The 13,107-nt window shown below is 42.2% G+C and overlaps 3 protein-coding genes across 22 annotated transcripts in view; 2 read left to right on the plus strand and 1 right to left on the minus strand.

The window, feature by feature from the left end:
• Positions 1–524, plus strand: part of SUPT20H (SPT20 homolog, SAGA complex component) — a 36,680-nt gene extending 36,156 nt beyond the window's left edge. For 15 of the 19 annotated variants that reach the window (XM_069807943.1, XM_069807950.1, XM_069807948.1 and 12 more), the window contains one exon: positions 1–524. In XM_069807943.1, the coding sequence (XP_069664044.1) occupies positions 1–141 (141 nt within the window). In that variant the 3' untranslated portion in view covers positions 142–524. The other 4 variants (XM_069807951.1, XM_069807953.1, XM_069807956.1 and 1 more) reach the window with 1 other exon arrangement.
• On the minus strand, positions 453–12,911 carry EXOSC8 (exosome component 8). The gene is made up of 11 exons (XM_069807967.1): positions 12,793–12,911; positions 10,858–10,894; positions 9,684–9,747; positions 7,254–7,327; positions 6,659–6,704; positions 5,496–5,601; positions 5,363–5,408; positions 5,011–5,107; positions 3,832–3,952; positions 1,061–1,167; positions 453–665 (listed from the first exon to the last, which is right to left on the minus strand). Exons 1-11 carry the CDS (start codon positions 12,807–12,809, stop codon positions 550–552), a joined length of 831 nt encoding a protein of 276 aa, XP_069664068.1. The 5' UTR covers positions 12,810–12,911; the 3' UTR covers positions 453–549.
• Positions 12,875–13,107, plus strand: part of ALG5 (ALG5 dolichyl-phosphate beta-glucosyltransferase) — a 23,812-nt gene continuing 23,579 nt past the window's right edge. For both annotated transcript variants that reach the window (XM_069807964.1, XM_069807965.1), the window contains exon 1: positions 12,875–13,013. In XM_069807964.1, coding sequence (XP_069664065.1) covers positions 12,936–13,013 — 78 coding nt within the window. In that variant the 5' untranslated portion in view covers positions 12,875–12,935. The remainder of the gene's footprint in view (positions 13,014–13,107) is intronic.

Raw genomic sequence — 13,107 nt, forward strand, 5'->3', positions numbered from 1 at the left:
CAGTTGCGATTCTTGCAGCATCAAATGGCTATGGCGGCAGCAGCAGCAGCACAAGCAGCTCACCTGCGTCATCAACAGCATTCAGGCAGCCACTCAAAAAGTAAAAGAAAAAGAGGCACACCAGCCCCTCCAAACTCCTGAGACTTGCTTCCCACCCACCCACAAAATTGATTTTTTTTTTCAGATTAAAAAGGAGAAAGCTTAACATCAAATCAGTGTTTTATATTACTGGTGGGGAAAATGAACCTTTGACATTACACTGAAATAAATGAACTGGTTCTGGAAGCCAACCCTACAGAACTTAAAGATTTCGTCTGTAAAGCAGCTAGGGTCTGGTTTCCTTAAGTTAAATTTTTTAACAGAATGTTTTATCTTGTATTTTTTACCACTCAGCAGCATTGTACATAGTATAAGGGTGAAAAACATTTTAGAAAAAATGAGCTTTGTAAATGTAGTATTGGTATTTGTTTATTTAGTATAAAAGGTTTGTGAACACTGTAACAAATACAATTTTTACGAATCCATTTTTGAAAAGATCTCTCCTTTTGTTCACTTGGGCTTTATACTTTTTATTACTTTGTCTATCAGCTTCTTCACTTCTTTGTGTCTTGTAACTGCTCTGGTGATACAGTCCTGAAGCTTGGCTCCTGTAAGAGGACTTCCACCTAAAAATTAAAGGGAACAGTTTGATTTTCTACTTAGACTTCAGTTATGTATCTCTAAATGTGTTTTCCAAATGAGAGCATTAAGTAATGTAGTGATTCTTATGACCAACAACTTTCACCTGGGGAGCATACAGCTTCCCCAACTCCAGCCTCAGGCAAAGGAAACAGAAACAAAGGAGAGGTGCTGAAAATCCACCCTTTGCTGTATGTAGGTCAAGCTGGGATTTCTTTTTGCACTCAATCATGCCACATTTTTGAAAATTAATTTCAAGAGCAAGTAATTTAATAAGTACTTAAGCAGACGGTCTGTTACCACACAGCACCCACATTTTACAAAGAAGGTTAAGAAAAGATTATCATCTCTATAGGTTCCTGTGTAATAAACATGGAAGTACCTGGTTTATGGACAGAACATAGTCTGCCTTCATCATCAGTTACAATAGTTACTGTTCCAGTTGCTAAGTCTTCTTCTTCAGCAGTTGGATCAACAATGAGTAATGTGCTTGTGAAAGAAAAACATACACAGACATATTGGTATACATTGCTCCATTAACATTACTGCAAAATACACATAACTTACTAACTCATATTGTAGTCCTACAAAATAGTTGCAGGTGGATTTAGTGCTCAGGCTTATCTGTCTTCTTACCAAAATACACCAATTTAAAAAAAGAAAAAAAAACAAAGAATGGGGGAGATTCCACATATTCAAGTGCATATGTCTGTTAAAACACTAGCTGTTGAAAATACAGCTTTATGCCCAAGTTTCATAGATTTGTGACACCCGTGTATTGCAGGAAAATGCCATTAAACTGCCATGTGCAGTATGCAGTCACTTATTTGGTAGTTACGCAAAGACACTGGCATTGTTTTCAGGTGTAGGCTGCGCTAATCTTTACCAGACCTCAAGGCAAAACTCATTTCCAATGGTAAATTAACCAAAGGAGTTCTCAGGTTCTTGTCAGAGAACTCACTAACACCACTCAGACTGGGAGTTGTTCAGTGATGGATTTACTGGGTTCCTTAAGGCAGCCAAAATAAGCTGTCATAGGTCACATAATGCACATCATTAAAAGAGATTAAATAGTGTTAATTTTGAACCATTTAGTAAGTTAGAGCAAACCAATGGGAAAAAAAAAGGATCTAAACTACAAGCCAACTTTGCACAACAAGAAAAACTTGAACTTAAATCACTGTTCAGCCTTAGTTTCTTTAAAAAATAATAATAATTAAAAAATCAGTACCATTACGAACATTTAGCTAAAGTGCAGGTATCATGACAGGAAAGACTTCAGCTGAAGCTTTCATGAAGCCTCAGTTTACACTGGTAAACTAAAATTTAGTATTGATGTCATCAAATTCAATTTAGCAGCTGGAGTACACCTATGCTAAGTGATGTTTATGACAAGTTGAGGGGGAAGTCAGTAGCAAGGCTATAGGAGCCAATATAAAATAGATGGAAGGGTAACAGGCTTTTTCAATTTGAACTCATACAACGCATAATTGAAGGTTTTCTGGGTAATTTAAAGCTTCACCAATAGTTTCAGATTGCCATTTAATAGCAAATGCATAATGAAAACCTAAGTCCTTAGCTACACTACTCAAAAATACTGCTTTAATAATGCTACCCACATCCACTGTGCAGCATCAGCCCTCTGCATGACACCACATGGAGCATTCGATGCATCAGACTTATGATTTATGTACAGGTTGGCTCCATGGGAGCCAGCTGAGGAGCTGCACAATGCTCTGCACCAGTGTTCCTCACCCATGGCTACACTACCCAGCAACCCAGAAGTTTTATTTATTCAAGGAGGGCTCTTGCACAGAAGAAAAATGTCTCTGGAAGCCATTTAAAGCATATTATTTAGAGGGCTGTGTCAACAGCTGTAGAAAAACTAATAAACCAGAACTACAAAAAAACCCAAAACCCAAACCACACAACACAGGCACACACACCCCCTCCATATTTAGTTTTAGGAACTAAAGGGAGATTTAAGTAACTTGTTTGATGCAAGAGTTGGTTTCAGTGAAGGGAAAAAAGCCCAACAGACTGAAAGCTCTATTCCAAAGGCAATTTTTTTGTGTATTGGTAAGTATGGGTGATTTGTGTGCAAATAATATCCTACTGACAACTGTCTAACCACCACGCTGTCCAAACCCTCTCAGTCTACATCAAACTTCAGACCCACAAGAACTGGTATTAAAGCAATTAACAGAAGCACTCTAAAGTACTGATAACTTTCTGCTTTGATTCATTTTGGTAATCACTTGGTCAACATTTGAGTTTGGTGTTCCCCCACTCCATCTCATGTTTGAATGAAGGGGCTTAGTAATCATCTCTGCGAATACAGATTAATGTGCCATAAACCCCTGATGTCTCTAAATACACCTAAATCTTAAATCAGATTCATGGCACAGCAAGCAGCATCTTATTTGTCATTTTCTACTTTTCAAATGGATACCACCATAAATAACTGCATTTCTTACAAACAGCAGCAGAACACATACTTAACGTGCTTGGACTAATGAAAAGCCAGTAAACAATTTCAGGTGAGGAGTCAAGTTATCAGATGTGATTATTCTGAGTTCTCATAATCAGATTCTTTACCTTCATGAACAATCACTTAAGAGTGCTGGTTATACTTCATCTTGGGTAATTATGTTTTCACCTATCCAGAGGTTCTGTTGTTCTAACTAACTAGACCATTACTTCTTTCTTCCTCTGTTGACTAAATCCTTGGTATAAGCTACTCAAAAATTACCATCTTTTCTATCTCTTATTTACCTAGGCTTCTGAAACATTAATTGCATTGGTAACATTCTTTTGTCTCAAAGATGCTGCAAAAAGCATAAAACAATACCTATTCCCATACTTTCAAGCATGTTTTTTAGGTTGGGAACCAGTTCTGCTTTAAGTCACAGGAAGAAGTTGGACAGACTTTGTTTTGTTCTGCATGCTCATTCGTACCACAGAACTACAAGTCAGTTCCACAGGAGAGGCCCCGGGTTTGAGATCGAGCGCAGCAGCACAGCCTGAGACTGCGTGCTCTTCACTAGCAGCAGTGCAGAGGAAGTGCAGAAACATCACTGGTAGCATCCTCTGTCCTGCACTTCTTTTACAGACACAGTTGTTTTCATAAGTACAAAACAGTTACGAACTTACTCATCAAATATAGCAAATGACGTGGCAACCGGATGCTTTCTGATAATCAAAGGATTCTTCTGTTTTAAATTAACTTCTGATAAACCAGTTTCTTCATTTATAGTAACTGATGGCAATTGTACTGAAGAGATGAAAAAATGACAATGGTATAATATTATACATTGCAGCTTTTAGTAGGCCTAGAGATGTCCAAGACTACTGAAATATTTAAGCTGATCTTTCAAGCCACTGAAAATCAGTCAGAAGAGAGTTTTGGCTGTATTACTGGTGTTCTGTACAAAAACATTCTTGAATTTGAGGAAAGTATTTAGCTTAGAACTACCCGTCCAAGGAAGTATTTAATTTTTCTCCTCAAGGTAACGTTCTTCCTTACACAGAACCGTTTTCTGTTTCCAAAATGCCATACAATTACAATACTTTAGATTCATATTTAACAAAAAGTATTTTTTCCACCAAAAGCCTACTGGACATACAAAAAACCAGGAATATGGTCTCATCTCATGAATTTTATATATCCACAGAAACAGTGCAACCTGATCTTCAGATAACTCTTGCTCTGACAACCCATACAGTGTTGGAGACAGGAAAATCAAGAGCAAAGTAGCTATAGGAATTAAAAGGCAAGCAAATCACAGTTAGAAAAGCAGGCGTTGCTGTAAGCTTCCCTTACCACCTCCTATGTGCATTTATAACCCACACACCTGTGAATAATCAATCCGTATCTTGCATGCATGAAAACAGTTTTTTCAAACTATAATGCATTAAGCTAGAAATATTCTCTTGTGACAAATACGCAAAGCCCCCCAACAACTTATTCTGCCTACGCAAAATACATTAACAAGGTAAGACCCTGATCTAGGCATTGAAGTCATTTACAACCACTGCCGCGAGGTTCAGATCTCTGACACAGAAGAACACATGGCAGAAGAGCTATGAGTCTTATAAGAGAGCAATAACATGCATACAAAAAGATCCCACTCCCCAGGTGTTACACATCTATGGCATCCATACCATCATTGCCACTTCATATTTGCGTTTTAGTAATTCAGCATTCAAATGACAGGAAAAAAGCAGTCTTAGGGAATTGTGAACCAGCTACCTATTCGTATAATTCAAAACTAACATATTTCTCCAAGCAACACTAATCAGAGCATGTCTCTTGCTCTAGGGAAGACTTACCATTTTTTAATGCTGCTAACAAAGCAAAGGCACTGGCATCCAAAATGTTTCCATCATAGTCCAGACATATGATATCACAGTATAACACCCAAGCAAGCTATCAAAAAAGGTTTGCATGTGTGAGATATTTCAGCAGGTAAGCAAATGGCGCAATATCTAAGAAAACGCTCGGCACGTGAACAAAGATACTTATTTCTATCATATGATTTTTACATTTCAGATGTAAACTAAGCTATGAAGACTAAAAAGCAAAAACAACAACAAAACAATGTATAGCCCCAAATACCTTCTTTAACGTCTCAACATTGTGATCTTGTTAGCATGTCCATCTTCAGTTTGAGATACAACTTACCTTGCCATTTGCAACACACAGATCTTCTTTCGCTATTATCTGTGAACTAAAATAAAATGAGAGAGTAAACCAGGAAATAGAAAACTGTCTTGCAGCGCTGTCTGTGTTTTAAATGCATTAAGATGATTCTTACTTTTCAATCACATCTGCAATGAACTGGCTTGCTGCTTGAGCCTCTTCACCAGGTGGTCCAGAGCGAAACCTCGTTGAACAGAGGGATGGCAGTTCTACATTTGGAACTAGGTAGCAAGAATCATTAGTCATAAAACTAAAGAAAGCAGGCAATGGGATATCAAAAGTAGAAATAAGACAATATACAGTCTTAATATCATTTTATGTACCTCAAATGAGAGGCAAGACAAGAATTTTACAACCAAGCCTTCCTACTTCTCCCCTCAAATATAAAGTTACGCGTTAGTTTGTATTTAAGAACTTGTCGTACCCTGTACTCAGAAACTATATATTCCATGGAGAAGCACATACTCCTAACTACCATTTTCTGTTTGTAATCCTACTATGAATATCATGACACCCCCCCCCCATCCCAAAGTCTTCTTTAAGTGTGAAGCATTCTTAAGTAGATCAAGAAACGACAGTGTTTTCATCTCACTGCCTGACTTTACTGGTATGCTATCTGCTTTTCATCAACCATTAAAAACCTGATGCTTTAGACTTGAAGCAAAAACATGCATAAACATTTGTGAAAAAACTCTAAGCATAATCAAGTTCACTGAAAACAGAATACTTTGGAGATGCCTTATAAAAGGGGGATTTAGTCTAAGCTCTCAGTTCCACAGAATTATTTTATTTCAAAAGAAACTCCAAACTGGAGCAAGGATGTACCCCTGAGACTTCTACAGTTGTCCTAGAAATAAGCGGGGTTGATTTCACTGTTTTTAAGAGTTAATTTTTTTGCCTACTGTGACTTCAAGACAAAAGATAATGTGCCTTTGCACAACCTTGCATGCCACAATCTTTTATAGATGAACTACCTTCCCCCTCTTAACATACGTACTTCCCCCTGCTGCAGGCTTGTTTTCAGCCTGGCCTGGAATCAGCAATAAGAAAGTAGCTTTACATGGAAAACTCAACAAGCAGAGCAGGGGGCATTCTGAAATTTCTGAAGCACCACTTCCTATATGTCAATTTGGAAACTGATTTGAAGGAAAGTGATACGATTTTACCCAAAGTCATTCTTTTAAGAAGTCTTCACAACACACTCAATCTGTCCCATCATTACAGCCTTTTAGCTGAAGCAATACAAGATCGAAGTAAGATCCGTACGGAAAAGCTTACCAATATATCCCTTGTTAGCAGCATCTACTGCAGGTGCAGCAAGTTCCTAGAAAAAAAAAGACAAAAATGAAGAGCTGAATTTTGTACCAAAAGACTTTCCAGCTATTCTATCTACAAATGGTCATTTTCTTCCCAGTTATCATTACAATGAGATTTACAAGAGCCATTTTTAATTGGTCCCTGTCTGTATTTTTCCTATGGGAAAACACAATACAGGGATGTGAATTGTTCCATGTCAGGCCAGCAGTCAAGCTGAGGCTACAAGGCACTTAATAGTCCAGCCAACTAATTACCAATGCATTTATTGATCAGTATTCAGTAACTCTTCAATTATACAGCTTTTACCTAGAAATAACAAAGACTTTATTTTTGTATGTATCTTTCCCCATACACAATACACACCACAAAAATACATGTTCTCAGACTACACAGGCAGGATCAGACAAAGTATATATTAACTTTCACATCTGAAAGTAACTCAGGTGAAAGACTGTAATTGTGTCTGGCATATTATTGTAACTCTGCAGGAGATTCATTCTAAATATGAATGCACAAGTTCAGCTAACAGCTAAGTTAAAATAAAAACCAACCATACCGCTTTAACTCCACAAATCACTGTAGTATTTCCTAACTTCACCAGGGCAGAACCATCTGCAGTTGTAATTGAACCTGAAGAGAGAAAGTGCTGTTCAATAAAATCTATTTTTCCATTCAAAGGGCCTTAAGTAACATCCACCTTCAAAAACTGTTTACTTGCCATCATTTTATACTAAAAACAAGCTAGCAAAGTCTCGATGAATCCAGGGCGGGAACAGAATCTCTCTATTAAACAGTCAATCAGACAGAACCACCCAGAACGGTTCAGGCTGGAAGGGACTGATGGAGGCAGCTTATCTGATCCCCCTCCTCAAGCAGGGCCACCTAGGGCCAGTTGCCCAGGACTGTATCCAAATGGCTTTTGAGTATCTCCCAAGAATGGAGACTCCACAACGTCTCTGGGAAACCTGTTCCAGCACTTGGTCACCCTCACAGGGAAAAAGTGTTTCCTGATGTTCAGAGGAAACCTCCTGTGTTTCAGTTTGTGCCCATTGCCTTGTGTCCTGTCACCGGGAACCACCAAATAGAGCCTGGCTCCATCTTCTTTACATCCTCCCTTGAGGTATTTACATACATTGATAAGATCCCCCCTCAGCCTTCTCTTCTCCAAGCTGAACAGTCCCAGCTCTCTCAGCCCTTCCTCACAGGAGAGGCGATCCAGTCTCTTCATCATCTTCATGGCCCTTTGTTGGACTCCTTCCAGTATGTCCATTTCTCTCTTGTACTGGGAAGCCCAGAACTGGACCCAGCACTCCAGGTGTGACCTCACCAGTGTTGAATAAAGGAGAAGGATCACCTCTCTTGACTTGCTGGCAATACTTTGCCTAATGCAGCCCAGGATAACATTGGCCTTCTTTGCAGCAGGGGCACTTCTCTGGCTCATGTTCAACCTTGTGTCCACCAGGACCCCCAGGTCCCTCTCTATCAAGCTGCATTCCAGCTGGGCAGCCTCCAGCATATATCAGTTCATGGGGTTGTTCCTCCCCAGGTGCAGGACTTTGTGCTTCTTGTTCAACTTCATGAGGTTCCTTTCGGCCCGTTTCTCCTCATTTCTGAGGTCCCTCTGGATGGCAGCATGACCCTTTGGCATATCAGCCACTCCTCTCAGTTTGGTGTCATCTGTAACCTTACAGAGGGGACACTCTGCCCCATCATCCAGATCATTAATGAAGATGTTGAGAAGGACTGGACCCAGTTTTGATCTCTGGTGTACTTTTTTAAACCAGAAATCATAGATGGTTACTGTAAGCCCACCTTCTGGCTGACTTACAGCAAGACCTCATGGAAGGCAGCGTTGTAAAATGGAAGAGATCTGCAGTGTCAAGTGTGAGCAATAATCAGCAACTATTCCATGGTGGTACGCAAACCTGTATTTTACTTTCAGAAATTACGAGGTGTAAGAAAGGCAGGTAAGGTGCTGCTGCTCACTGCATAAGAAGCATCTTGCCTCTGCTTGAGACAATTGCTCATCAAGCTTAGAATAAAACAGAAGCCAGGAGTCACCACCTCTTTCTAGATGCTAGGGCATCAATTTTGCACTGGTCAGTTGCCATGGTTTAACCCCAGACAGCAACCAAGCACCACGCAGCCACTCGCTCACTCCCTCCCCACCCAGTGGGATGGGGGAGAGAATTGGAAGTAAAAAGGTAAAACTCAGGGGCTGAGGTAAGAACAGTTTAATAGGACAGAAAGGAAGAAACTAATAATGATAATAGTAACAATAATAAAATTACAATAATAACAGAAGAATGGGAATACACAAACAAGCAATGCGCAGCACAACTGCTCACCACTCGCCGACCGATGCCCAGTTAATTCCTGAGCAGCAATCCACAGTTTATATACTGGGCATGACGTCACATGGAATACCCCTTTGGCCAGTTTGGGTCAGCTGTCCTGGCTGTGTCCCCTCCCAACTCCTTGTGCCCCTCCAGCCTTCTTGCTGGCTGGGCATGAGAAGCTGAGAAATCCTTGACTTAGTCTAAACATTACTTTGCAACAACTGAAAACATCAGTATGTTATCAACATTCTTCTCATACTGAACCCAAAACGTAACACTATACCAGCTACTAGGAAGACAATTAACTCAATCCCAGCTGAAACCAAGGACATCAGTATATGCCCAGACACTGCCTTCAGCATCTATAACATACGCTGCTGATCTTAGAAAGAGACAAGCTTCCACGACCACCTAAATTGTGCTGTGCATATCAGCCCAGGAGCAGAACTGAGTAACACTGCTCAAATGTATTACTGTACTATGCATTCTTTTTAATGCTTTTTGAAACCATAAATAAAAATTCCTCCTCTTTCTTGTTTCAGAATGCAAGCACCAAGAAAACTGATTAGCAAGTCATTAGTGTCACTAACTACTATAATCTGACACTAATAATACCTTCCCCATTATTATTATTCCAAATAACTTGCCTATGTTGACAGTGGTTGCCCGGAATTCACCTAACTCCCTTCCATCAGGTCGACAGTTCTCTTTCTAAAAAAAAAAAAAAAAAAAAAAAAAATTACAAAGTTCAAATCAGAAAACATTTTTTATTACACAAGACACCAATATTTATGCTATACGAGTTCATATAAAATAGTATTCTCTTTTTAGCAGAAATATGCAGTTACAAAAATGCTAGGGAAAACTTGATAACATTCTAGCGAGTTTTTCATCAACTGATACGTAGTTTGTGGTTGTAGGCCCGCAAGAAAAAAAAAAATTATTATAATTTATTTAGAAAGTAAATATAACAATAGATTGATTGTCTCAGTGTAAGTACTACAGGCTAGATTCAGAATATCATCCAAGAACGAATACTCAACGATACTTTAAAATAAGAGCTTCTACCTGTCTGCACTGTTTAATTTTGTAGGCAATTCCCCTCCCCCACCTAGTGGAGCTCTTAAAATTAATGTTAGAGTGAACTAGAGAAAAAAAAAGAAAAAAAAATACCACCGCCCCCCCCAATAAAAACCCCAATGTTCAAATACGGTCAGTCAGAAGCTGTACAATACCTGAACCTTAAGTTAGAAATTGCACCAATTCACCATCACATTAGGTCTGAATTATTAGTCATCACAATCTCAAGCTTCTCAAAAGCAAAGACTTTTGGTTCAATTACAAGAACCAAAACTGACTGCAGTAACACTGGACCCATTTCTAAGTCAATACTACTTTAGTAATGGATAGACTAATTTAATATACCAAAAAGTCAGTGGTTTTCCTTCACAGTTACGGTAAGGATGGTTAGCAGCAATATTCTGTTAGTCATTTTTAGTAGCATCTAAGAGCCTGGTCTGACAATTTTGTACTAGACAAACCTGCATCGCCATCTTGGTCAAACTTAACTAGCATTCCTTTCGAGGCCAACAGAAGTGTTTATCCATCAAGTTGAACAGGGACACAACCCACTGCAGCATCAATGCCACAGACAGATGGAAAAACATGTTCTGAAGAGCGTGACCATTTTTTCCCCTGCTCAGTGAGGTGTTTTTTCCCTTCTAGTTTCAGATTTTCATACCGACAAATTAGAAAAGCAGAACCAAGCAAGAAAAAATTTGATTACAAGCAATTTATAGATGCATATTGTGTTTTACTCACCAAAAATCTTCTGTAATACTCCAATGGTTCCACCGTTCTAAAACAAACAGAAAGGGAAGTTCACATGCAAGCTCCCAAGTAGGGAAGAGAGAGCAAAAAAAGATAAGCAAGCCTGAACCTACAACAACAAATAATTTGAGAATCAAGATGACCGGCAAAATGGTTACAGGAAGATGAGGAAACTCGGAACTGATCTAAGAAAAAGATGTTTTCCTATATCCACTTCCAAAATGCTTCTTTCTTATAAAGAACCTGCCTGCACATACACCAAACACAAACTACTAGCTTTCACCTCAACAACCTTGACTACTTGTTTTAATTCAAAAGGAATGTTTATTGAGACAAGGGTGTAGAATCTTTCTGAAGAAATGCAGCACGGGTAATTTTATTAGAGCATCTGAAATATTGTTTAAGGACTGTATTCAGATGTATAAAATGGTTTAAAACAATTTTACAGTCTTGAAATGTTAGTTTTTCTTAGAAACTTTAAGAAATTACAAAACAAAGAAATATGCTTCATGCAGTGCTTCAGCTGAGAAATAATTAACGCTTATTATTAATTATATATTACTAACAGCATTTGTGTATTAGTATTTTACGCACAGAACGTTAAAGTAAAAAATACTCATAAAAGCGTCACTGATATTTGAACAAAGCCTTCTCAATTTTGTTAAAAGTACGCACTTCTGGAAAAAAAAGGATAACTGGAAAAGTCAAGTTTTCTAAATGCAAACTAACATAGAGAGGTACTGCAACTCACGATGGCAAGCATCAATTAACCCCTGTTGGTTCCCCATACGTTGGTCCTGTACTACTGTTTTTTAACCCCAACACATGGCCTATTCTCTTCCAATTCACGCAAGAGCACTTGCTAAACCTTGTTTCCCACGTTTAAGCCCCAAACCTGGAAGAAGCAAGGAGACTGGCACAGGTTGCCCAGAGAAGCTGTGGATGCCCCATCCCTGGCAGTGTTCAAGGCCAGGTTGGATGGGGCTGTGAGCAACCTGGTCTAGTGGAAGGTGTCCCTGCCCATGGCAGGGGGGTGGGAACCAGGTGATCTTTAAGGTCCCTTCCAACCCAAACCCCGTTCTATGATTGTACGAGGAGCAGCTATAAACGGGAAGCCACTGAACTCCCCAGTTTTAAGCTCCTGGTAACGCTTCACTAAACTCGTCCTGCCTGCACCTCTGTCCTCGGAGGGAGAAGGCCGCCCTCCTCCACGTCTAGCGCCGCAGGAACCCGGCACGGCCCCGGCCGGCCGGATCTCTGGGGAGCGCCGGGCCCAGTCCCTCGCCCACACCAGGTGTCCACGGAGCGGATCCATCGCTCAGGGCCTCGTCCCCCCGCGGGGACGGAGGCACCGCAGCCTCCCTGGCTGACCACCCTTCCCCACGACCCACCTCCCACCCGCCCCCTCCCCAGTACCGATCCGGAGTCGCGTTTCCACCCGTCCCCGCGCTCACCCTCCCCTGCCTTCTCCACACGCCACGAGGCAGCCGAAGGCCTCACCGCTCTCCGCGCTTCGCCATGACTTCGTCAGACTGAACCAACCCAGCTCGCCCGCCCGCCCTCCTCCATCTCGGGGCTCCGGCCCCCTCAGCACCCCGCCGGACGCCCCTTCGCCCGCCCACCTCTTTCCCCTACCGCGATACCCCGAGGCCGGAGCCCCCGCTGCCCAACGCCGCGGCCCCGGGGCGGCCTGCGCTGAGGAGAAGCTCCGCGGGACGGTCCCCGCTACCCGCCCGCGACCGGCGTTACCTCAGCCGCGGGAAGCGGCGACGTCACGAAAACGACACCGCGCTGGGGCCCTCTCCCCCCCGACCGCACTGCCGCGGCGGCGGGGAGAAGGGCCCCGTTGGGGGAGCGGGGGGGAACGCCCGCCACAGCGGGACGAGGAGCGAGCGGGGGTCCGGGGCCGGCGGGCCCGTCGCTTACTTGAAAGCCGTCGCCATGGCGGCGCCGCTGCCGTCCCGGATGTGCCGCCGCCTCCCGCCCCGCCCGCCCGGAAGCTGCGCCGCGGTCGTAGACGGCGAAGGCGGCGGCTTCGCTGTGGCGGCGGCGGCCGCTGCCCTCCCTCCATGGCGCTGCCGCTGCCCCTGGCCCTGCCCGAAGCCGTGGCCGTGCTGGCCGCGCTGGCCGCCCTCCTCCTTCTCCTGGTGAGAGCCGCGCCGCGGGAGCGGGAGCGGGATGGGGGGGTCTGCGGGGCGGTAGCGCGGGGCCGCCCCGTCCCGGCGCTGCCCCCCCCCACCG

The sequence above is a fragment of the Haliaeetus albicilla genome, chromosome 20 (assembly GCF_947461875.1).
Source record: "Haliaeetus albicilla chromosome 20, bHalAlb1.1, whole genome shotgun sequence".
Classification (NCBI taxonomy): Eukaryota; Metazoa; Chordata; class Aves; order Accipitriformes; family Accipitridae; genus Haliaeetus; species Haliaeetus albicilla.